Source organism: Pseudophryne corroboree, chromosome 9 (assembly GCF_028390025.1).
Source record: "Pseudophryne corroboree isolate aPseCor3 chromosome 9, aPseCor3.hap2, whole genome shotgun sequence".
Lineage (NCBI taxonomy): Eukaryota > Metazoa > Chordata > Amphibia > Anura > Myobatrachidae > Pseudophryne > Pseudophryne corroboree.
Window position 1 is genome coordinate 398,179,820 of NC_086452.1, and position 25,492 is coordinate 398,205,311.

The 25,492-nt window shown below is 47.2% G+C and overlaps 1 protein-coding gene across 6 annotated transcripts in view; it reads left to right on the forward strand.

Annotated features, from left to right (window-relative positions):
• Positions 1 to 285: 285 nt before the first annotated feature.
• The window catches only part of PXK (PX domain containing serine/threonine kinase like), a 144,632-nt gene continuing 119,425 nt past the window's right edge, over positions 286 to 25,492 (forward strand). For 3 of the 6 annotated variants that reach the window (XM_063940877.1, XM_063940879.1, XM_063940878.1), the window contains exon 1: positions 286 to 459. In XM_063940877.1, the coding sequence (XP_063796947.1) occupies positions 358 to 459 (102 nt within the window). In that variant the 5' untranslated portion in view covers positions 286 to 357. Of the gene's footprint in view, positions 460 to 5,497; positions 5,521 to 25,492 lie in introns of those variants that run through there. The other 3 variants (XM_063940874.1, XM_063940875.1, XM_063940876.1) reach the window with 2 other exon arrangements.

Genomic DNA, 25,492 nt, shown 5'->3' on the forward strand with positions numbered 1-25,492 from the left:
GTCCCTGCTATAACACACCCGCAGCGCTAGAAGTAGGGCACCTATGGTAGCTACGCCCTTGCATAAGAGAATGTACGCTGTTTATACTATGCACCGGTCCCGATAACCGTGCCAGACCCATCCGTGATGGTTGCCATCCGTGATACTGATCAGGGCATCCCGTTCCCTCAGCCCCTCCCCCTACACCCACTTGCTCTCGGCCACACCCACTCGCCTTCAGCCACACCCCTTCCCGCAAGCGAGCTGTGCCTTGACGCCCACCCTCTATGTCACGTCGGCCCCGCCCCCAGCGCACGGCCCCGCCCCCAGGGCTGCCGGGCCTGCGCTCAGTAGTGGCTGATTGCTGCTGCTGCCGGGATGGCGTTCATGGAGAAGCCGGCGTCCAACAAGCTCTTCCTGGATGACACAGTGCCGCTCACAGCTGTCATAGAGGCCAGCCAGAGCCTGCAGTCCCATACGGTGCGTGTACGGGCTGCAACTGGGGTGCTACAGCAGGATGGACACAATGTGCCTGTGTGTGTGTGGTTCTAGGATATCCCCTGACTCTGTGTGTACAGTTCTATCTATCTATCTATCTATCTATCTATCTATCTATCTATCTATCTATCTATCTATCGTGTGAATGATGCTTCAATAACTCACCTTTGCATGTATGTGCTGTGTTATGTCTATCAGATACAGATGATGCATAAATCATATGACGTTACAGCTCCTTCTTCCCCTCTATATTGCACTCACACACACTCTCACTCTCTCTCTCTCTCTGTAGCTAGCTATGTCTGAGTTTCTGCATGAAGGCTGCATGGGGAGCCTGTGTGTCAGAGTATGGTGCAGTACTGTTTCTATGTTGATAATGGGCATGATGTCATCAGTAAACAAGTCGACAATCAGCATGTTGACTCTGAAAGTTTCAACTTGAAATGTAGACTCAGAATGCTGGCAATGTCCGTTTAAGACCAGCCCAATTGTGATGTTGACATCATAACTGTCAACATTCGGCTGTCGACATAATTGCTGACACAGTGACTGAACAACATTGTATGTTGGAGTAACTGTGCATTTGACATTATATAACTACTGTATACATGTATTCAAATGGAAGGTGCAATGGTGGAATATGCGCTGCTGGCGCTCGCAGTGTCACTGACCTCGGCTTGTGGATGTCACAGCTCTGTGCATGTGTCTGCTCCTATAAATATCTATTTTCTGATTTATGTGTGACCTGTGTTCTGCTCCCACATTTCATGTTTGCAATGACCGTTTGTCGTTTGATAACTGAAATCTCTCTGGAATTCACTCACAAATAATTTGGGCAGGTGTATTAAGCCTGGAGAAGGGATAACGCACCAGCCAGTCAGCTCCTGTCATTTTTCAAGCCTGTAACGATTGACAGGTGTGTTATCACCTTGCACTTATCACTGCTTTATCACTTCTTTATCCCTTCTCCAGGTTAATACATCTGCCCCAATTGTTTGCTGTAGTCTGCAAAAAAGTGCTAGATTTGTGGTTATTTAAGAAGTAGCTGTACAAGTCTGGAGTCTTAACAGAAATGCTAAAATACCTCTGTTCTTCTGTCTCTGATCAAAAACCATTTATAAAGAATCTCATTGAATTCTATTATTACCTTTTATCCCTGTTTTTTGTTCTGTAATGGAAACCATTTGTGTAAACCTTGGGTATAGACATTAGGTGTACAGTGTTATTTATACCGCACATATAGTGTATTTTCCTCTTGGAGCTCATTCTGTCCACTTCCTGTGATAAGACCATCATGCGTCAAGTGTTATGGTGCCCATACACTTGTGCGATGCCCCGCGACATGGCATCGCACCGGCAGTTCAGGGGTGTTGAAATCGCCCCTGAACTGCCAAAGTGATTACCATGTGATCATGCAATAGATTGCATGGTAATCACATGATGGGCACGTCACCGCCGAGTGGGAGTTGCCTCAGGCCGCTCCCGGCGGGCGCCCATCGCACATTGCATTGCGATAGATTGCATGTGTTTTAAAAAATACATGCGATCGCACTGCGATGCGATAAATATTAAGGGCAGCACATACTATCATGAGATGCGATATTCGAGCGGCGTGCCCGCGCATCGCGTCGCATTGTACTGTACCTTAAATGTGCATACAATCCTTCGATTTCTCTCACAGATGCTGTTGAAATCGAAGGATTGTATGCCCTATTGCTTTGCACAAGTGTATGGGCTACATGATGGAGATACTGTATATACAGATTTCCTCTATGACATTGTGTGGTATATCTGTATACATTGTACTGTTCTATCCTTACTCAGTTGTTGGTACTCTTTGTTTTGGGATTTTTATGTCTTATACCCATTCCACTGTGTAATACTATATTCTCTGTTATGCTGCCTTGTGCCACTATATGCTTATGTAATGCCTCCGCTGGCAGTGTCCTACTATAGTCGTATCATTGCATCTCATGAGATATATTTGTTAAATGTCTAATTTTAGTCAAAGTTTCTGCAATGGGTTATTCAGCTGCTGGACATGGATTGTATGTACTTGCCTACATTCTTTTCAGACGCTTAACTTGATTGAGGGTGGAATCAATTCTAATGTCACAGTGAGAATTTTAAAATTGTGTCCAAATACGTGTTTTATGCTGTATAAAGGCCCTAGTAACCAGTGAGGGAACGTTCTGCATTCTATTTGTTGTTTTTTGGGTTTATAAACTGAAATAATGGCGTGGTTTTTATATCTATTGACCTGTTGTGTCTGTAATGTCTTCATAGGCATATTTTACCTTTGTATACTGCTGTTTTTTTCCAACATTATGCATAGACTTTGGGACTTATTTGTCAATTATCAGGTTTTAGACCAGGTAATTATAATCATCTTATCACCGTTTATCGCAGCAATAAGAAATGATCACCGGGACATGCCAAAAATCACATCCAGAGAACAGGTCCCTACGGAGTGTAAAAGTAAAGCGATCACTTTACTTTCAGTTTCTTGACCCTGGAGATCGGTCTTCTTACTATGAATGGGGTGTGCCGGAAAGGGAACACTATCCCTGTACTTTTTGTGCTATGTAGCCCATAGGCTACAACGCCTAATTCAGATCTGATTGCAGCAGCAAATTTGTTAGCTAATGGGAAAAACCATGTGCACTGCAGGTGAGGCAGATGTAACATGTGCAGAGAGAGTTAGATTTGGGTGGGTTATTCTGTTTCTGTGCAGGGTAAATGCTGGCTGCTTTATTTTTACACTGCAATTTAGATTTCAGTTTGAATACACCCCACCCAAATCTAATAGGCCCTACACACTGGCCGACATCACTCAAAGATATGAACGATCTTGTTCATTAATGAACGAGATCCCGTTCATATCTTTGAGTGTGGAGGCACCAGCGATGAACGATGTGCGGCCCCGCGCTCGTTCATCGCTGGTGCCCCGTCGGCTGTGCATGCAGGCCAATGTGGACGATCTCGTCCATATTTGCCTGCACTGCTACTTAGCCCTGTGTCGGGGGGAGTGAAGAAACTTCACTCCCCCCGTCACTGCCCCCCCGCCGCCGGGTCGGTCGTATCCGCCGTCGGGCAGCTCGGCGGCGGATCGGCCAATGTGTAGGGCCCATTACTCTCTCTGCACATGTTATATCTGCCCCCCCCCCCCTGCAGTGCACATGGTTTTGTCCATTAGAGAACAAATTTGCTGCTGCGATCAGATCTGAATTAGGCCCGCTATCTGAAGATTATGTTAGCTGTTGGGCCAAGCTCCGGAATGTTTTGGGGGATCCCCCGCAAGTACTCATTAATAAATATGCCCCTTTGAGTGTAACTGGATTCCGAATTATGTTTAAACTTTTGTTAGTCTTGAGTAATTGTTCTTCATATAACAGGTTATTTTGCTATTGTACTTGGAACCTGAACATGGGAGGAAAAAAGTAGCACACTCGGAAACTAAATTTGGGGGAGGGTAGTAGCATTTTTACTGTCCTGTCTGGAGCTACAGAAGACGTGCATCCATTGACGCCAGTAGAAATGATAACCAAACTAAGCATGCCTCACAACTTTCCCGTTCTTTGAGGGACTGTCCGCTGTCCCACCTGCGGCCTGCAGTGTTGTGTGTGGGGAGGGAGAGTTGGGGGAGAGCAAAGTCACCGCTGCATAGCAAAGCAGTGTGTGATGCAGCGAGATGCACACGTTATCTATTCACAGAGCAGGGAGAGCCGGGGGGCCTTCTAGCTTCTTGAGAAGTGCCGACGCCCCCACAGTGAAGCAAACAGGGTGTGCTGTAAGACCACGCCCCCTTTTCCATGTGGCTCTACACCCTTTTTGGGCGTGTGCGCAGAATCCCGAATTCATCGCCAGGAATATTGGGAGGTATAGATTAAGTACCATCAGTAATTTTTTAGGTGCATTTTCTACCTGATAGCAAAGACAGACAAATATAACTTTGGGCCTCATTTATCAACGAGTGATAAAACTCGTTGCGTATGATAAATGGTGCTCCAGCCAATTACAAACAGATTACAAATCTCTGTTTTAAGCTATTTCTATTTTTAGACATGAAGACCACAAAAAATATTCGTCAAATAGGAGACAATGGTTCTGTTCCCAATATTGCATTCTGTGCCGTCGTCTTGTGACCTTGCTAGTAGGCTCATTTGTAAGACAGAATTATTGCGACCACTCGACTTGACAGTCCAGATCTCGTCCGCTTTAGCTACCTACATGCCGCCTGTCGCTGGCAGCTGTAGCCTGACAGAATCCCGACACATCCTGGGGGTGGGGGAGGAGAGGGTTCCAGTAGATTACAGGTTCTCAATCTCAGTTCTCAGGACTCCAAACAGTTCATGTTTTCCAGGTCTCCTCACAGAATCACAAGTGAAATCATTAGCTCCACCTGGGGATGTTTTAAAATGTGTCTGCGAGTAATGAGTACTCCTGTGCACCTGCTGGGTGAGCTGGAAAACATGAACTGTGTGGGGTTCTGAGGTCCGAGTTTGAGAACCACCTCAGTAGATATTCAATGTAATACATTGGACATGAATCATCTATTGCACAGGTTCTCAAACTCGGTCCTCAGGACCCCACACGGTGCATGTTTTGCAGGTCTCCTCACAGAATCACAAGTGAAATAATTAGCTCCACCTGTGGACCTTTTAAAATGGGTCAATGAGTAATTAATACACCTGTGCACTTGCTGGGTTACCTGCAAAACATGCACTGTGTGGGGTCCTGAGGACAGAGTTTGGGAATCCCTGATCTATTGGAACTTGTATGAGCCACCCACCCCCGCCCTGTTTTTTTTTATATTTGAACGGATGCGAATGCTCGGCTAGATACGGTACAGCATAAACGGTTATATTCCTGTGAAATAAGCATGATGGAACATGTGACTGAAACAGACATTAATCGCTGGAGTAACGTCAGTGACATTTCTCTCTATTGCAACACTTCTGCTCTAACCTGGAAATATGATTTTTTAAATGATTATTTTCTTTTCAGGCTAGTATACCAGTTAGCTCCAGTATTTGCCTGAAGGTCAGCACTTTATTAGTATTTATGAATATGTTTTTAATGAGGGTTTTTCACCAAGCATTGGGGAGATGTTTATTTGGTATCCGGTCTCTAGGTCGACCACAATTGGTCGACAGGGGTTCTAGGTCGACATGACAAAAGGTCAACATTGATTTTTTTCACATTTTTTTTTCATTTTTTGAACTTTTTCATACTTTCCGATCCACGTGGACTACAATTGGGAACAGTAACCTGTGCCGAGCGCAGCGGCAGCAGAGCGAGGCACCTTGCCTGAAGCATGGCGATCGAAGAAGGTGCACTAAATTGGGGTTCTCAGTCACTCTACAAAGAAAACGACACAAAAAAATTAAAACCTCATGTTGACTTTTTGTCATGTTGACCTAATGCTTGTGTCGCCCTATTTTGGGTGCCGACTTAGTTACTGTCTACCAATAGTGGCCGACCTAGACACTGTCAACCCTATGAACCACACCCGTTTATTTTTACTGCCCTGCAATACGATACAGTTGCTCTTATACTACTATGTACATTGTAATAATGTAAGCGTTGTCTACATTAGAATTATATGGCGGGAAACTCGTGACACAATTACTGGTTACTCCCCTGTTAGTTCAGAGGCGGCTGTGGTTGTGTTTCGTAAGAGTGCAGTTGTATTTTTTTTTTCTACCATAGTTTACATAACATTTGTATAGCACGTTGCGCATTGTTTTTAAAAATGGTACTCTAATTTGTGAGACTAGTTCCTCCGTCACATAACACATGCAATTTCATCAGTTACCTCATTTCCAGAAAGTGCTGAAAGTGATACTACTGTCATGGTTACTCATAGCAAACAATTTAACTCTAGCTGACAGAGGGGGGTCATGCGTTCAGCATCCCAGCTGTCGGGATGCCGGCGGTCATGTGACAGATGGCGGAATCCAGACATCACTCAGGAGACCGAGGCCGATCCGACAGCTGACATCCCAAAGGTGAGTCTCGGGGTTCAGTCTTAGAGTTAGGGTCGGGGGTGGGGGAGGGTTAGGCTTTGGTACTAGAGAGGTTAGCTCTAGCTTCCCCCCCCCCCCCCGAGGGTTAGTCATAGCCGACACCCCCAGAGGGTTAGCCCTAGCCGCTAACCCCCAATGATTAGAGTTAAGATAGGGGCCAGGGAGGTGGGGTTGGAAATATCCCCTTCGATGTCGGCATCTTCAAAACTGAAAATTGTGTTGCTTCCCATTATCTGTATAGGTTGTCACTTGTGTGTTATTGTTCACAGGAGCTTGCAGAGTGTATGGTATGGGGATCCGGTCACATGGACAACACTGTTCATATCGACACCACAATGTTGACATGGTTCAACATGTTCATATACATACCAAAAGAGAAAAGAGAGGACTTTTTTATTTGGCACACTCTTAAGAAGAAATAATATAATAAGTTCATATGAATTAAAGATATGGAAGAATATGAAACATCACTTTTAATCCGTTAAAATATACAATCTCCTAAAGAAGCAAAGTTGTTTTGTTTAAAATAACCTGATAAGTATCAGAGTATAGGTTTATGCAGCAAAGAAAAACCGTGCTGAAAGTACTAAAGTTATAGTCCAAAATTTGGACTCAAATACGCGTGCCTCTATAGGTGTAGTCCTGGGATTGGACTTGCATTTTGGCGCACCTATTATATACAGATCATTGTTGCAGTGTTTCCCAACCTCGGTCCTCAAGGCACACTAACAGTCCTGGTTTTAGTGATATCCAGGCTTGAACACAGGTGACTAAATTAGTACCTCAGTTATTTTGATTTAACTATATGTGCTGAAGTCTGGATATCACTAAAACCGGAACTGTTGGTGTGCCTTGAGGACCGCGGTTGGGAATGCCTGCTCTAGAGCATAGGTCTGCAAATTTGATCCTCATTACCCCACACAGTGCATGTTTTGCAGGTCTCCTCACAGAATCAAAAGTGAAATAATTAACTCCCTCTGCGGACCTTTTAAAATGTCTGTGAGTAATTAATACACCTGTGCACCTGCTGGGTTACCTGTAAAACATGCACCGAGTTTGCAGACCTATGCTCTAGAGCACAGGTTCTCAAACTCGGTCCTCAGGACCCCACACGGTGCAGGTTTTCTCACAGAATCACAAGTGACATAATTAGCTCCACATGTGGACCTTTTTAGAATGTCAGTGAGTAATTAATACACCTGTGCACTTGCTGGGTTACCTGCAAAACATGCACTGTGTGGGGTCCTGAGGACCGAGTTTGAGAACCACTGCTCTAGAGGGTAAGTCTGCCCCCAACCTGATGTTAGAATAGATAACTGATGTTAAAATAGTAGTCTGATGGTCTGATCATCAGATTGTCTGATGTTAATATGGATAACTGATTTGTTCTAAGTATCGCTACTGCGCACCCTATCTGGCTTATCTAGCCAGTAACGTTTGAAAAATTGCGTACAAAGTATGTGTCTTAATTATACAAATACAGAGAGTAAGTATATTACATCACCTGGGTCATAGTGGGTAAGATGTTCAACAGATAAAACCTGAAAAAAATCATATGGGTTACCGCCACCTACCGAGGGTGCAAACAGAAAATACAAAGATGAATCTGCTGTCAATGTTAGACCAGAGTGTCCCCACCACCCCGACCTGCTACACCGGGTATTACCAGGTGGTCTCCCACTTGGTACCTGATACCCGGTGTAGCAGGTCGGGGCAGTGGGGACACTCTGGCGGAGTCGCACCTACTTTTTCTCTATCGTCCTAGTGGATGCTGGGGTTCCTGAAAGGACCATGGGGAATAGCGGCTCCGCAGGAGACAGGGCACAAAAAGTAAAGCTTTTTCCGATCAGGTGGTGTGCACTGGCTCCTCCCCCTATGACCCTCCTCCAGACTCCAGTTAGATTTTTGTGCCCGGCCGAGAAGGGTGCAATCTAGGTGGCTCTCCTAAAGAGCTGCTTAGAGAAAGTTTAGCTAGGTTTTTTATTTTACAGTGATTCCTGCTGGCAACAGGATCACTGCAGCGAGGGACTGAGGGGAGAAGGAGTCAACTCACCTGCGTGCAGGATGGATTGGTTTCTTGGCTACTGGACATCAAGCTCCAGAGGGGCGATCACAGGTACAGCCTGGATGGTCACCGGAGCCACGCCGCCGGCCCCCTTGCAGATGCTGAAATCAGAAGAGGTCCAGAATCGGCGGCTGAAGACTCCTGCAGTCTTCTAAAGGTAGCGCACAGCACTGCAGCTGTGCGCCATTTTCCTCTCAGCACACTTCACACGGCAGTCACTGAGGGTGCAGGGCGCTGGGAGGGGGGCGCCCTGGGAGGCAAATGAGTACCTATAAAGGCTAAAAATACCTCACATATAGCCCTAGAGGCTATATGGAGATATTTAACCCCTGCCTAATTTTTCTAAATAGCGGGAGACGAGCCCGCCGGAAAAGGGGCGGGGCCTATCTCCTCAGCACACGGCGCCATTTCCTCTCACAGCTCCGCTGGTCAGGACGGCTCCCAAGTCTCTCCCCTGCACTGCACTACAGAAACAGGGTAAAACAGAGAGGGGGGGGCACATTTATGGCGATATTTTGATATAACAAAGCAGCTATAAGGGAGCACTTATTATAAGGCTATCCCTGATATATATATATAGCGCTTTTGGTGTGTGCTGGCAAACTCTCCCTCTGTCTCCCCAAAGGGCTAGTGGGTCCTGTCTTCGTTAGGAGCATTCCCTGTGTGTCTGCTGTGTGTCGGTACGTGTGTGTCGACATGTATGAGGACGATATTGGTGTGGAGGCGGAGCAATTGCCAAATATGAGGATGTCACCCCCTAGGGAGTCGACACCAGAATGGATGCCTTTATTTATGGAACTACGGGATAGTGTCAACACGCTAAAGCAGTCGTTTGACGACATGAGACGGCCGGACAATCAATTAGTGCCTGTCCAGGCGACTCAAACACCGTCAGGGGCTGTGAAACGCCCTTTGCCTCAGTCGGTCGACACAGACCCAGACACAGGCGATGACTCCAGTGGTGACGGTGACGAATCAACCGTATTTTCCAGTAGGGCCACACGTTATATGATTTTGGCAATGAAGGAGGCGTTACATTTAGCTGATACTACAGGTACCACTAAACAGGGTATTATGTGGGGTATGAAAAAACTACCTATAGTTTTTCCTGAATCAGAAGAACTAAATGACGTGTGTAATGAAGCGTGGGTTGCCCCTGATAAAAAGCTGATAATTTCAAAGAAATTATTGGCATTATACCCTTTCCCGCCAGAGGTTAGGGAGCGCTGGGAAACACCTCCTAGGGTGGACAAGGCGCTAACACGCTTATCTAAACAAGTGGCGTTACCCTCTCCTGAGACGGCCGCACTTAAAGATCCATCAGATAGGAGGATGGAAAATATCCAAAAAAGTATATACACACATGCAGGTGTTATACTACGACCAGCTGTAGCGACTGCCTGGATGGGCAGTGCGGGGGTAGTTTGGTCAGAATCCCTGATTGAAAATATTGATACCCTGGACAGGGACAATATTTTACTGTCGTTAGAACAAATAAAGGATGCATTTCTTTATATGCGTGATGCACAGAGGGATATATGCACACTGGCATCACGGGTAAGTGCTATGTCCATTTCGGCCAGAAGAGCTTTATGGACGCGACAGTGGACAGGCGATGCGGATTCAAAACGGCATATGGAAGTTTTGCCGTATAAAGGGGAGGAGTTATTTGGAGTCGGTCTATCAGATTTGGTGGCCACGGCTACAGCCGGGAAATCCACCTTTCTACCTCAAGTCACTCCCCAACAGAAAAAGGCACCGACTTTTCAACCGCAGCCCTTTCGTTCCTTTAAAAATAAGAGAGCAAAGGGCTATTCATATCTGCCACGAGGCAAAGGTCGAGGGAAGAGACAGCAACACGCAGCTCCTTCCCAGGATCAGAAGCCCTCCCCGGCTTCTACAAAAGCCTCAGCATGACGCTGGGGCTTCTCAAGCGGACTCGGGGACCGTGGGGGGTCGTCTCAAAAATTACAGCGCGCAGTGGGCTCACTCGCAAGTAGATCCCTGGATCCTGCAGATAATATCTCAGGGATACAGGTTGGAATTAAAGACAGATCCACCTCGCCGTTTCCTGAAGTCTGCTTTACCAACGTCCCCCTCCGAAAGGGAGACGGTGTTGGAAGCCATTCACAAGCTGTACTCTCAGCAGGTGATAGTCAAGGTACCTCTTCTGCAACAAGGGAAGGGGTATTATTCCACTCTTTTTGTGGTACCGAAGCCGGATGGCTCGGTAAGGCCTATTCTAAATCTGAAGTCCTTGAACCTGTACATAAAGAAGTTCAAGTTCAAAATGGAGTCACTCAGAGCAGTGATAGCGAACCTGGAAGAGGGGGACTTTATGGTATCCTTGGACATCAAGGATGCGTATCTCCACGTTCCAATTTACCCCTCACACCAGGGGTACCTCAGGTTCGTTGTACAAAACTGTCACTATCAGTTTCAGACGCTGCCGTTCGGATTGTCCACGGCACCTCGGATCTTTACAAAGGTAATGGCCGAGATGATGATTCTTCTTCGAAGAAAAGGCGTATTAATTATCCCATACTTGGACGATCTCCTAATAAGGGCGAGGTCCAGAGAACAGCTAGAGATGGGATTAGCACTGTCTCAGGAAGTGCTAAAACAGCACGGGTGGATTCTGAATATTCCAAAATCCCAGTTAATGCCGACAACTCGTCTGCTGTTCCTAGGGATGATTCTGGACACGGTTCAGAAAAAAGGTTTTTCTCCCGGAGGAAAAAGCCAAGGAGTTATCCGAGCTTGTCAGGAACCTCCTAAAACCAGGAAAGGTGTCTGTACATCAATGCACAAGAGTCCTGGGAAAAATGGTGGCTTCTTACGAAGCAATTCCATTCGGCAGATTCCACGCAAGAATTTTCCAAAGGGATCTGTTGAACAAATGGTCAGGGTCGCATCTTCAGATGCACCTGCGGATAACCCTGTCTCCAAGGACAAGGGTGTCTCTTCTGTGGTGGTTGCAGAGTGCTCATCTATTGGAGGGCCGCAGATTCGGCATACAGGATTGGATCCTGGTGACCACGGACGCCAGCCTGAGAGGCTGGGGAGCAGTCACACAAGGAAGAAACTTCCAGGGAGTATGGACGAGCCTGGAAACGTCTCTTCACATAAACATTCTGGAACTAAGAGCAATATACAATGCTCTAAGCCAGGCAGAACCTCTGCTTCAGGGAAAACCGGTGTTGATCCAGTCGGACAACATCACGGCAGTCGCCCATGTGAACAGACAGGGCGGCACAAGAAGCAGGAGTGCAATGGCAGAAGCTGCAAGGATTCTTCGCTGGGCAGAGAATCATGTGATAGCACTGTCAGCAGTGTTCATCCCGGGAGTGGACAACTGGGAAGCAGACTTCCTCAGCAGACACGATCTTCACCCGGGAGAGTGGGGACTTCATCCAGAAGTCTTCCACATGCTGGTAACCCGTTGGGAAAGACCAATGGTGGACATGATGGCGTCTCGCCTCAACAAAAAACTGGACAGGTATTGCGCCAGGTCAAGAGATCCGCAGGCAATAGCTGTGGACGCGCTGGTAACGCCTTGGGTGTACCAGTCGGTGTATGTGTTTCCTCCTCTGCCTCTCATACCAAAAGTATTGAGAATTATACGGCAAAGAGGCGTAAGAACGATACTAGTGGTTCCGGATTGGCCAAGAAGGACTTGGTACCCGGAACTTCAAGAGATGATCACGGAAGATCCGTGGCCTCTACCTCTAAGGAGGGACTTGCTTCAGCAGGGTCCCTGTCTGTTTCAAGACTTACCGCGGCTGCGTTTGACGGCATGGCGGTTGAACGCCGGATCCTAAAGGAAAAAGGCATGCCGGAAGAAGTCATTCCTACTTTGATTAAAGCAAGGAAGGAAGTAACCGTGCAACATTATCACCGAATTTGGCGAAAATATGTTGCGTGGTGCGAAGATCGGAGTGCTCCGACGGAGGAATTTCAACTGGGTCGATTCCTACATTTCCTGCAATCAGGATTGTCAATGGGTCTCAAATTGGGATCTATTAAGGTTCAAATTTCGGCCCTGTCGATTTTCTTTCAAAAAGAATTGGCTTCAGTCCCTGAAGTCCAGACCTTTGTTAAGGGAGTGCTGCATATACAGCCTCCTGTGGTGCCTCCAGTGGCACCGTGGGATCTCAATGTGGTTTTGGATTTCCTAAAATCTCATTGGTTTGAACCACTAAAAAAGGTGGATTTGAAATATCTCACATGGAAAGTGACCATGCTTCTAGCCCTGGCTTCTGCCAGGAGAGTGTCAGAATTGGCAGCTTTATCTTACAAAAGCCCATATCTGATTTTCCATTCGGACAGGGCAGAACTGCGGACTCGTCCGCATTTTCTCCCTAAGGTGGTGTCAGCATTTCATCTGAACCAGCCTATTGTAGTGCCTGCGGCTACAAGTGACTTGGAGGACTCCAAGTTACTGGACGTTGTCAGAGCATTAAAAATATATATTGCAAGAACAGCTGGAGTCAGAAAATCTGACTCGTTGTTTATATTGTATGCACCCAACAAGATGGGTGCTCCGGCGTCTAAGCAGACGATTGCTCGTTGGATCTGTAGCACAATCCAACTTGCACATTCTGTGGCAGGCCTGCCACAGCCTAAATCTGTAAAGGCCCACTCCACAAGGAAGGTGGGCTCATCTTGGGCGGCTGCCCGAGGGGTCTCGGCATTACAACTTTGCCGAGCAGCTACGTGGTCAGGGGAGAACACGTTTGTAAAATTTTACAAATTTGATACTCTGGCTAAGGAGGACCTGGAGTTCTCTCATTCGGTGCTGCAGAGTCATCCGCACTCTCCCGCCCGTTTGGGAGCTTTGGTATAATCCCCATGGTCCTTTCAGGAACCCCAGCATCCACTAGGACGATAGAGAAAATAAGATTTTACTTACCGATAAATCTATTTCTCGGAGTCCGTAGTGGATGCTGGGCGCCCATCCCAAGTGCGGATTATCTGCATAAATTGTACATAGTTATTGTTAACTAATTCGGGTTATTGTTGAAGGAAGCCATCTTTCAGAGGCTCCGCTGTTATCATACTGTTAACTGGGTTTAGATCACAAGTTGTACGGTGTGATTGGTGTGGCTGGTATGAGTCTTACCCGGGATTCAAAATCCTCCCTTATTGTGTACGCTCGTCCGGGCACAGTACCTAACTGGAGTCTGGAGGAGGGTCATAGGGGGAGGAGCCAGTGCACACCACCTGATCGGAAAAAGCTTTACTTTTTGTGCCCTGTCTCCTGCGGAGCCGCTATTCCCCATGGTCCTTTCAGGAACCCCAGCATCCACTACGGACTCCGAGAAATAGATTTATCGGTAAGTAAAATCTTATTATTTACATGGTTCAACATGTTGCCCGGCACCATGTAGACATTCTCTGAATGCAGATGGTTAGAGTTATGCACTAGGGGGAGGGGATAGGGATAAGCACAGAATACTTACTGGAATGCTGATTCTCAGACTCCTGCACTGGAACTGCACGTCAAATAACCGCCGGTACCCGGAAGAAGATGCTGAAGGCACCGGCACCAGGTAAGTAATGGATTGCCACCAGTAACGTTGTATCATGTTGACACATCATCCATGTAGATATAAATGCTAAGCATGTGGACATTTCGATAGTGTTGACTGAATGCCCGTTGACATGATAAATGTCGACCTAACATACCACACCCTGTTATATGCGCTTATCAATTGAGAAAATGTTGGGGCTGTATAAATGAATCCTAGTGACTGAGCAGAAAGCAAAGCTGTGTTCCTATTTTACCCTCGGGTTCAGGTGACGTGCCAGCTGTTGCTCTTCAAGCAGGGTGAGATGGGAAATTAACTGAACTGTGAACTATTGCCTAGTTCTGTGCTCTGATGCCTATACAGCTTTCTGTGAGGTTATGATGGGAACCTGGCTGCAATGTTGTTGTTTTCTGTTTTTTATAGGCCTCGTGTACTGACCTTCTGTAAACTCCTGTGGAGGGACTGTAATACTGGTTTCCAGCATGTTCTATCACAGACACAGTGACAACAGCCCTTTGTTTTATGGGTCCACATTTGTGTGTCTGATACATCTATTCAGTGCGCACACTCTCCTCTCTCTGTTATCACAACACATCACTCAGCGGGGAACAATGTTACCCAGTGTGCAAGTAGCACAGGTGCTGTAACCCAGGGCAGCAGTCGGATTAGCTTTGTAAAACAAGGTAAAAAGTAGGACAAGTACAAGGACATACAGTGTAAAATGTAAAACAATATATATTGAATTTGCATAGTAACAGGATGGGGATAGGATGTAAGCGGGTTCCTATAATCTAAAGCAATTGTTCCTTTTGTCCATTGCAGTAATAGAAGCTTCTGCACAGTCACACAAATAAGATGGCTGTAAGGAGAGAGGTATAAATGAACCACTCAGCATCTGTGGGATGTTAAGGTTATTCCTCACCACAACATTGGGGGTCATTCCCATTTGATCGCTCGCTAGCTACTTTTTGCAGCCATGCAAACGCATAGTCGCCGCCCAATGGGGAGTGTATTTTAGCTTAGCAAGTGTGCGTATCCCTGTGCAGCCCAAAAAAAGTTTGTGCAGTTTCTGAGTAGGTCTGAACTTACTCAGCCGCTGTGATCACTTCAGCCTGACCGGTCCCGGAATTGACGTCCGACACCCGCCCTGCAAACGCTTGGACACGCCTGCGTTTTTCCAACCACTCCCAGAAAACGGTCAGTTGACACCCATTAACGCCTTCTTCCTGTCAATCTTCTTGCGATCGGCTGTGCAAATGGATTCTTCGTTAAATCCATCGCCCAGCAACGATCCGCTTTGTACCCGTACGACGCGCCTGTGCATTGTGGTGCATGCGCAGTAGTGACCTGATCGCTGCGAAAAACGGCAGTGTGCGATCAGGTCGGAATGACCCCCATTGTGTGGAGGCAACAGTCCAGGTTACACCTCCACATTCCATAAGAAACCACACTAGGAAGAAATTTGGACAAATGTATGCTGTAGTCTACATCCCCTGTTGTCTTCAGTTTTTCCAATAGCAATATTATGGGGAAGATGTATCAAACTTTGGAGAGAGATAAAGTACCAACCAATCAGCTTTCTAACTGCCATTTTCAAAAACAGCCTGTAACATGGTAGAAGCTAATTGGTTGATACTTTGGGTCTATTTACTAAACCTTGGAGAGAGATAGTGAGTGGACTGAGAGAAAGCACCAGCCATTCAGTTCCTACCTGCCATGTTACAGGCTGGGTTTGAAAAATGACCGCTAGGAGCTGGATGGTTGGTACTTTATCTCCGTTCACTTTATCTCTCTCCAAGGCTTAGTACATAGACCCCTTCATCTGTCTTTGATGCATCTCCCTACGTCTCCTTGGGAATTCCATTGTGATATGTTCTGAATGAGGACATCCTTGCCTATGCTTCTTATTGAATTGGTGTAGGAGGAGCACAGCTATAATACCCCTTTCACATCGCACTGAAAACCCGGTATCGACACGGCATATTGCCGTGTCGAAACGGGTCCGTGTGCGATGTGAAAGGTCCTTTGGTGAATTAGCGGGTCGTCTGACCCGGTAATTCAACCCGGTAAAAAAGAAGGGTTATTACCGGGTCGATTACCGGGTCAGGTGCAGTGTGAATGGGAGCCATTCCGATGCGACACGGCTCCCATTCACAGTATAGGCAGAGGCGGCGCAGGAGATGAGCTCATCTCCCGGCCCGCCTCCACCCCCGCCCCTGCTGCTGTTGCGCCCTCCGCTGCTATGGCAACCGACCCGGTATATTGCCGGGTCGGAAAGCCAGCAACGGAGCGCAAATGCTGGATCCCACCCGGTAAGTACACGTTTCTCTTACCGGGTAGGATTCGGCATTTGCGATGTGAAAGCGGCATAAGAGTTAAGAACTCCTATTTCACCCTAGTACCTTACCTCCTGTTTTCACTGGTGTACTCTATACAAGAGTGCAGGAGTAATTGTGATTGGTCAGTTTATGAGGCGTGTCTTCTTGCATCAGTGTGAGGAGGATCCTTTCCAGGCAGCAGGGAAAGGTCAAACAATCACTTTGGGTGTTGGTTAAAGATGAATCAAAATACAATAAAGATTGCATTCCATTTTAAGCTCATTTTGCTGGTACAGTGGGGGCAGCAGTTACATGGATGGGCAATGGACAATGCTGAACTAATATCTCTAGGGTTTAATGATGTCATTGAGGTATGAGGCATTAGGTTTTGGCAGAGAGAAATTATGGGGGTCATTCAGATCTGATCACTGTTGTGCGTTCTTGCGCAGCGGGTGATCGGATCTGAACTGCGCATGCACCGCACTGCGCTGGTGCGTTGCACGGCTGCAACGGGCATAGGCACCCTGCAACGGGATAGGGCGAAGGATCCATTCTCACGGGCGTTCGCAAAGGAGATTGACAGGAAGAGGGCGTTTGTGGGTGGCGACTGACCGTTTTCAGGGAGTGTGCGGGAAAACGCAGGCGGGCTAGGGCGTTTTCAGGGAGGGTGTCTGATGTCAGCTCCGGCTCCGATCAGCAGTATTCAATTAGTCCTGGGCTGCGCAGAGACTGCACAAAATTAGTTTGTGCAGCGCTGCTACATATGCGATCGCACACTTGCACATCGAAAAACCACTCCCCCTGTAGGCGGAGACTATCTGATCGCAGGACAGCAAAAATCGCTTCCCAGCGATCAGATCTGACTGACCCCCTATGTACTGTAAATTTAATACCAGGACTTGATACCGTAAAAACGTATCTTTTGGAAAGTTGAGGGAAATGTTTGTTAACAGATGTATCCCTGATATGGTACCACAAAATGTGGTCTGTGTTGCATTTCGGTGGGGTTCCAGGAAAACAGCACATGTTGTGAGCAGCACGTATACTGGGAATTCACTGCATGACCCTTTAATGTTGTGAAAAAGCCACAGTATTTGTAACATCTGTTGTATTAATGCTGAGATCTGTGTGGTGTGTTTATTCCAGCTGTACACATACAATGATAATAATACATTTTATACCGTGAACAAAACACACACTGCTGGGAGATTATCGGCCCTAGATTGGAGTGCTCTAGTTCCAAACCTGTCGCATACTTTTGTTTTATTTGAACCGATAATTATAATTTCTGTTTAGGACGTCAGACAGAATTGCCATGGCTGATAATTAATTGATAGATTTAGGTGATTTCACACTTTGACACTTCTGTGCAGGTGGTGACTGCTTTGTAATAACTAGTTCATTTAAGATATTCATTGATCGTGACTCCAGATGTGCTCTATAATTTTGGGTCATGCTTATTAAGCGGGCATGGTTGTGCAGTACTGTGTGTATGGAGAAGTATGTAGGATGTGATTTTTATTTTCTCTAACGTCCTAAGTGGATGCTGGGGACTCCGTAAGGACCATGGGGAATAGCGGCTCCGCAGGAGACTGGGCACAAAAGTAAAGCTTTAGAACTACCTGGTGTGCACTGGCTCCTCCCCCTATGACCCTCCTCCAAGCCTCAGTTAAGATTTTGTGCCCGAACGAGAAGGGTGCACACTAGGTGGCTCTCCTGAGCTGCTTAGTGAAAAGTTTAGTTTTAGGTTTTTTATTTTCAGTGAGACCTGCTGGCAACAGGCTCACTGCATCGAGGGACTAAGGGGAGAAGAAGCGAACTCACCTGCGTGCAGAGTGGATTGGGCTTCTTAGGCTACTGGACATTAGCTCCAGAGGGACGATCACAGGCCCAGCTTGGATGGGTCCCAGAGCCGCGCCGCCGGCCCCCTTACAGAGCCAGAAGACAGAAGAGGTCCGGAAAATCGTCGGCAGAAGACGTCCTGTCTTCAACAAGGTAGCGCACAGCACTGCAGCTGTGCGCCATTGCTCTCAGCACACTTCACACTCCGGTCACTGAGGGTGCAGGGCGCTGGGGGGGGGGGCGCCCTGAGACGCAATAAAAACACCTTGGATGGCAAAAAATGCATCACATATAGCTCCTGGGCTATATGGATGCATTTAACCCCTGCCAGAATACATAGAAAAACGGGAGATAAGGCCGCCGTTAAGGGGGCGGAGCCTATCTCCTCAGCACACCGGCGCCATTTTCCCTCACCGCTCCGTTGGAGGGAAGCTCCCTGGCTCTCCCCTGCAGTCACTACACTACAGAAAGGGTTAAAAAAAGAGAGGGGGGGCACTAATTACGCGCAGTATTAAAGATACAGCAGCTATAAGGGGAAAAACACTTATAAAAGGTTATCCCTGTATATATATAGCGCTCTGGTGTGTGCTGGTAAACTCTCCCTCTGTCTCCCCAAAGGGCTAGTGGGGTCCTGTCCTCTATCAGAGCATTCCCTGTGTGTGTGCTGTATGTCGGTACGTTTGTGTCGACATGTATGAGGAGAAAAATGATGTGGAGACGGAGCAGATTGCCTGTAATAGTGATGTCACCCCCTAGGGGGTCGACACCTGAGTGGATGAACTGTTGGAAGGAATTAAGTGACAGTGTCAGCTCTGTATAAAAGACAGTGGTTGACATGAGACAGCTGGCTACTCAGCTTGTGCCTGTCCAGACGTCTCATAGGCCGTCAGGGGCTCTAAAGCGCCCGTTACCTCAGATGGCAGATATAGACGCCGACACGGATACTGACTCCAGTGTCGACGGTGAAGAGACAAATGTGACTTCCAGTAGGGCCACACGTTACATGATGGAGGCAATGAAAAATGTTTTACACATTTCTGATAATACGAGTACCACCAAAAAGGGGTATTATGTTCGGTGAGGAAAAACTACCTGTAGTTTTCCTGAATCTGAGAAATTAAATGAGGTGTGTGATGATGCGTGGGTTTCCCCCGATAACAACTGCTAATTTCTAAAATGTTATTGGCATTATATCCTTTCCCGCCAGAGGTTAGGGTGCGTTGGGAAACACCCCCTAGGGTGGATAAAGCGCTCACACGCTTGTAAGGGCTCTACCCTCTCCTGACATGGCCGCCCTTAAGGATCCTGCTGATAGAAAGCAGGAGGGTATCCTAAAATGTATTTACACACATACTGGTGTTATACTGCGACCAGCAATCGCCTCAGCCTGGATGTGCAGTGCTGGGTTGGCGTGGTCGGATTCCCTGACTGAAAATATTGATACCCTAGATAGGGACAGTATATTTTTGCCTATAGAGCATTTAAAAGATGCATTTCTATATATGCGTGATGCACAGCGGAATATTTGCCGACTGGCATCAAGTCTAAGTGCGTTGTCCATTTCTACCAGTAGAGGGTTATGGACACGACAGTGGTCAGGTGATGCGGTTTTCAAACGGCATTTGGAACATGAGAAGACGCCGTATTATCAGGCGCAGTCTTTTCGTGGACAAGCGGGCAAAAGGTTCCTCATTTCTGCCCCGTGACAGAGGGAGAGGAAAAAGGCTGCAGAAATCAGCCAGTTCCCAGGAACAGAAACCCTCTCCCGCCTCTGCCAAGCCCTCAGTATGACGCTGGGGCTTTACAAGCAGAATCAGGCACGGTGGGGGGCCCGTCTCAATGAATTTCAGCGCGCAGTGGGCTCACTCGCAAGTAGACCCCTGGATCCTTCAGGTGATATCTCAGGGGTACAAATTGGAATTCGAGACGTCTCCCCCTCGCCGTTTCCTAAAGTCGGCTTTACCGATGTCTCCTTCTGACAGGGAGACAGTTTTGGAAGCCATTCACAAGCTGTATTCCCAGCAGGTGATAATCAAGGTACCCCTCCTGCAACAGGGAACGGGGTATTATTCCACACTGTTGTGGTACCGAAGCCGGACGGCTCGGTGAGACCGATTCTAAATCTAAAATCTTTGAACACTTACATACAGAGGTTCAAATTCAAGATTGAGTCACTCAGAGCAGTGATTGCGAACCTGGAAGAAGGGGACTACATGATGTCTCGGGACATCGAGGATGCTTACCTTCATGTCCAAATTTACCCTTCTCACCAAGGGTACCTCAGGTTTATGGTACAGAACTGTCACTATCAGTTCAGACGCTGCCGTATGGATGGTCCACGGCACCCCGGGTCTTTACCAAGGTAATGGCCGAAATGATGATATTCCTTCGAAGGAAGGGAATTTTAGTTATCCCTTACTTGGACGATTCCCTGATAAGGGTAAGATCCAGGGAACAGTTGGAGGTCGGTGTAGCACTATCTTAGGTAGTGTTGCGGCAGCACGATTGGATTCTCAATATTCCAAAATCGCAGCTGGTTCCGACGACTCGTCTTCTGTTCCTAGGGATGATCCTGGACACAGTCCAGAAAAAGGTGTTTCTCCCAGAGGAGAAAGCCAGGGAGTTATCCGAGCTAGTCAGGAACCTCCTAAAACCGAGCCAAGTCTCAGTGCATCAATGCACAAGGGTTCTGGGTAAAATGGTGGCTTCCTACGAAGCAATCCCATTCGGCAGATTCCACGCAAGAACTTTCCAGTGGGACCTGCTGGACAAATGGTCCGGGTCGCATCTTCAGATGCATCAGCGGATAACCCTGTCACCAAGAACAAGGGTGTCCCTCCTGTGTTGGTTGCAGAGTGTTCATCTTCTAGAGGGCCGCAGATTCGGCATTCAGGACTGGGTCCTGGTGACCACTGATGCCAGCCTGCGAGGCTGGGGAGCAGTCACACAGGGAAGGAATTTCCAGGGCTTATGGTCAAGCCTGGAGACATCACTTCACATAAATATCCTGAAGCTAAGGGCCATTTACAATGCTCTAAGCTTAGCAAGACCTCTGCTTCAAGGTCAGCCGGTGTTGATCCAGTCGGACAACATCACGGCAGTCACCCACGTAAACAGACAGGGTGGCACAAGAAGCAGGAGGGCAATGGCAGAAGCTGCAAGGATTCTTCGCTGGGTGGAAAATCATGTGATAGCACTGTCAGCAATTCCGGGAGTGGACAACTGGGAAGCAGACTTCCTCAGCAGACACGACCTCCACCCGGGAGAGTGGGGACTTCACCCAGAAGTCTTCCACATGATTATAAACCATTGGGAAAAACTCGACAGGTATTGCGCCAGGTCAAGGGACCCTCAGGCAATAGCTGTAGACGCTCTGGTAACACCGTGGGTGTGCCAGTCAGTGTATGTGTTCCCTCATCTGCCTCTCATACCCAAGGTACTGAGATTGATAAGATGGAGAGGAGTAAGCACTATATTCGTGGCTCCGGATTGGCCAAGAAGGACTTGGTAACCGGAACTTCAAGAGATGCTCACGGAGGATCCGTGGCCTCTACCTCTAAGAAGGGACCTGCTCCAGCAAGGACCCTGTCTGTTCCAAGACTTACCGCGGCTGCGTTTGACGGCATGGCGGTTGAACGCCGGATCCTGAAGAAAAAAAGGCATTCCGGATGAAGTCATCCCTATCCTGATCAAAGCCAGGAAGGATGTAACCGCAAAACATTATCACCGCATTTGGCGAAAATATGTTGCGTGGTGCGAGGCCAGTAAGGCCCGACGGAGAAAATTCAACTGGGTCGATTCCTACATTTCCTGCAAACAGGAGTGTCTATGGGCCTGAAATTGGGGTCCATTAAGGTTCAAATTTCGGCCCTGTCAATTTTCTTTCAAAAAGAACTAGCTTCAGTCCCTGAAGTTCAGACGTTGTAAAAGGGGTACTGCATATACAGCCTCCTTTTGTGCCTCCAGTGGCACCTTGAGATCTCAATGTAGTTTTTGGGTTCCAAAAGTCACATTGGTTTGAACCACTTAAATCTGTGGAGTTAAAATATCTCACATGGAAAGTGGTCATGCTGTTGGCCCTGGCCTGGGCCAGGCGCGTGTCAGAATTGGCGGCTTTATCCTGTAAAAGCCCTTATCTGATTTTCCATTCGGACAGGGCGGAATTGAGGACTCGTCCTCAGTTTCTCCCTAAGGTGGTTTCAGCGTTTCACCTGAACCAACCTATTGTGGTGCCTGCGGCTACTAGGGACTTGGAGGACTCCAAGTTGCTAGACGTTATCAGGGCCCTGAAAATATATGTTTCCAGGACGGCTGGAGTCAGAAAATCTGACTCGCTGTTTATCCTGTATGCACCCAACAAGCTGGGTGCTCCTGCTTCTAAGCAGACTATTGCTCGTTGGATTTGTAGTACAATTCAGCTTGCACATTCTGTGGCAGGCCTGCCACAGCCAAAAATCTGTAAATGCCCACTCCACAAGGAAGATGGGCTCATCTTGGGCGGCTGCCCGAGGGGTCTCGGCTTTACAACTTTGCCGAGCAGCTACTTGGTCAGGAGCAAATACGTTTGTAAAATTCTACAAAATTGATACCCTGGCTGAGGAGGACCTGGAGTTCTCTCATTGGTGCTGCAGAGTCATCCGCACTCTCCCGCCCGTTTGGGAGCTTTGGTATAATCCCCATGGTCCTTACGGAGTCCCCAGCATCCACTTAGGACGTTAGAGAAAATAAGAATTTACTTACCGATCATTCTATTTCTCGTAGTCCGTAGTGGATGCTGGGCGCCCATCCCAAGTGCGGATTGTCTGCAATACTGGTACATAGTTATTGTTACCAAAAAAAAAAAAAATCGGGATATTGCTGTAGTGAGCCATCTTTTCTAGAGGCTCCTCTGTTATCATGCTGTTAACTGGGTTTAGATCACGAGTTATACGGTGTGATTGGTGTGGCTGGTATGAGTCTTACCCGGGATTCAAAATCCTTCCTTATTGTGTACGCTCGTCCGGGCACAGTAGCCTAACTGAGGCTTGGAGGAGGGTCATAGGGGGAGGAGCCAGTGCACACCAGGTAGTTCTAAAGCTTTACTTTTGTGCCCAGTCTCCTGCGGAGCCGCTATTCCCCATGGTCCTTACGGAGTCCCCAGCATCCACTACGGACTACGAGAAATAGAATTATCGGTAAGTAAATTCTTATTTTATTTTTTATAACTCTTTCAAGGGACGCCAATGTATATGGGACACGTGATATGGAGCAATTGCTATTATTTGGTTGGGGTTCGAAAATCACAGGACAAAATAGCTACCTGCTGTAGAGATGCCCCCTATCATAACTGCCAGCTACCTGCTGCACAGACGCCCCCTATCATAACTGCCAGCTACCTGCTGCACAAACGCCCCCTATCATAACTGCCAGCTACCTGCTGCACAAACGCACCCTAACATACTGTATGTAACTGCCAGCTACCTGCTGCGCAGATGCACAAACGCCCCCTATCATAACTGCCAGCTACCTGCTGCACAGACGCCCCCCTATCATAACTGCCAGCTACCTGCTGCACAGACACCCCCCTATCATAACTGCCAGCTACTTGCTGCACAGATGCCCCCTATCATAACTGCCAGCTACTTGCTGCACAGACGCCCCCTAACATACGTAACTGCCAGCTACCTGCTGCACAGACGCACCCTAACATACTGTATGTAACTGCCAGCTACCTGCTGCGCAGATGCCCCCTATCATACGTAACTGCCAGCTACCTGCTGCGCAGATGCCCCCTATCATACGTAACTGCCAGCTACCTGCTGTACAGATGCCCTCTATCATAACTGCCTGATGCACAGATGCCTCCTATCATAACTGCCTGCTGCACAGATGCCCCCTATCATAACTACCTGCTGCATACCTGCCAAGCTATTGCACAGATACCTCCTATCCATCATAACTTCAAGCAAAGATACCCCATTCCGCACCACTATACAGCAATTTACATCTTAAGGGGGAGATGTACTAAGCCTTGGAAAGAGATAAAGTACCTGCCAATCAGTTCCTAACTGTCATGTTACAGACTATGCACATGCTCTGGGGGTGTCGTGGACACCCACAAGTGGAATTAGTCCTGGGCCTCCTGCCGGCATTCTCCCGACGTCGATAAGCTGACCACCGGGATCATAACTACATCCCTTTGAGACTATGTGCTGTGTTCTGGATTATACAGGCTAATGGATGACTGTGGCATGGTGCAAATGTGAGGGGTACCAGACTCCAGATGGTAGCCTTCTACTTCATCAACTTGACATACATTTACTTTTTTTTTCTTTTAATTTTATACCGTTTGTGATAAAAAAATAATCAAGTCTAAAGACCAGTCCTGCACTTTAGATAAGTAATCAGTGACTGCAGTGTTGGACACAGTTGATGAGGCACACGATAATGACTCATGATGGCAGTCATATGTTTCTGTAACTCATTACTTTGTGCTCTAGTCATGTCACCAGTCCATAGTGAGTTGATACGCTGTATTTCTTTGAATACTTTTTTCGCAGTTACCTGTGTGTCAGTGTAATACATGGCCAATATTTTGCATGTGACTTGTGTTAAGCTGTTGAACAACATACCGGTAGTTTCTTTTTCCCATCTTGTTTTTGGTGTTTTATTAATAATTTGCGTAGTGTAATCTATATAATACCAGCTTCTGGAGTGATTAGGCTAAATGTAACCCAATTTGGTGTACTTATCAGGCAGTTTAGTGCAGACCGGAGACTTGTAGTAACCTTTAGTTAGAGATAAGAAGTATCAGATTTAGGGGATTCCGTTTATTTATTTACGTTGACCTTACGACCTCGTTTCTTTGAAAGGTTCAGCTGCATAATTGATAACCCGAGACGTGGGTTCTTGTTTAAGCTTATCCTGCGTTAAACACCTATTTTGTTTGTATTTGCCACTGAGTGTGTTGGACAGCGGCAGATCAAATTTGCAGGGGGCTAATGAATAATAAACGCTGCTGTTCTTGTGGGGCGTAAATTCCCAGCAGCGGGAACAGTGAAATCCTATTAACCTCTAACATAATAAGTTAATATCATTGATTGCGGCAGCAGGAGGCCGCTGGACAGGTAAACAGACTGTTCTCATTCTATATCGTTCTATTTTTTTCGCGTAATGCAAATGTTCTCGCTTGTATAAACAGTGTTGGATTTCATACAACGCTTCTTCATAGGTAGTTCTGGGGTTATGAGC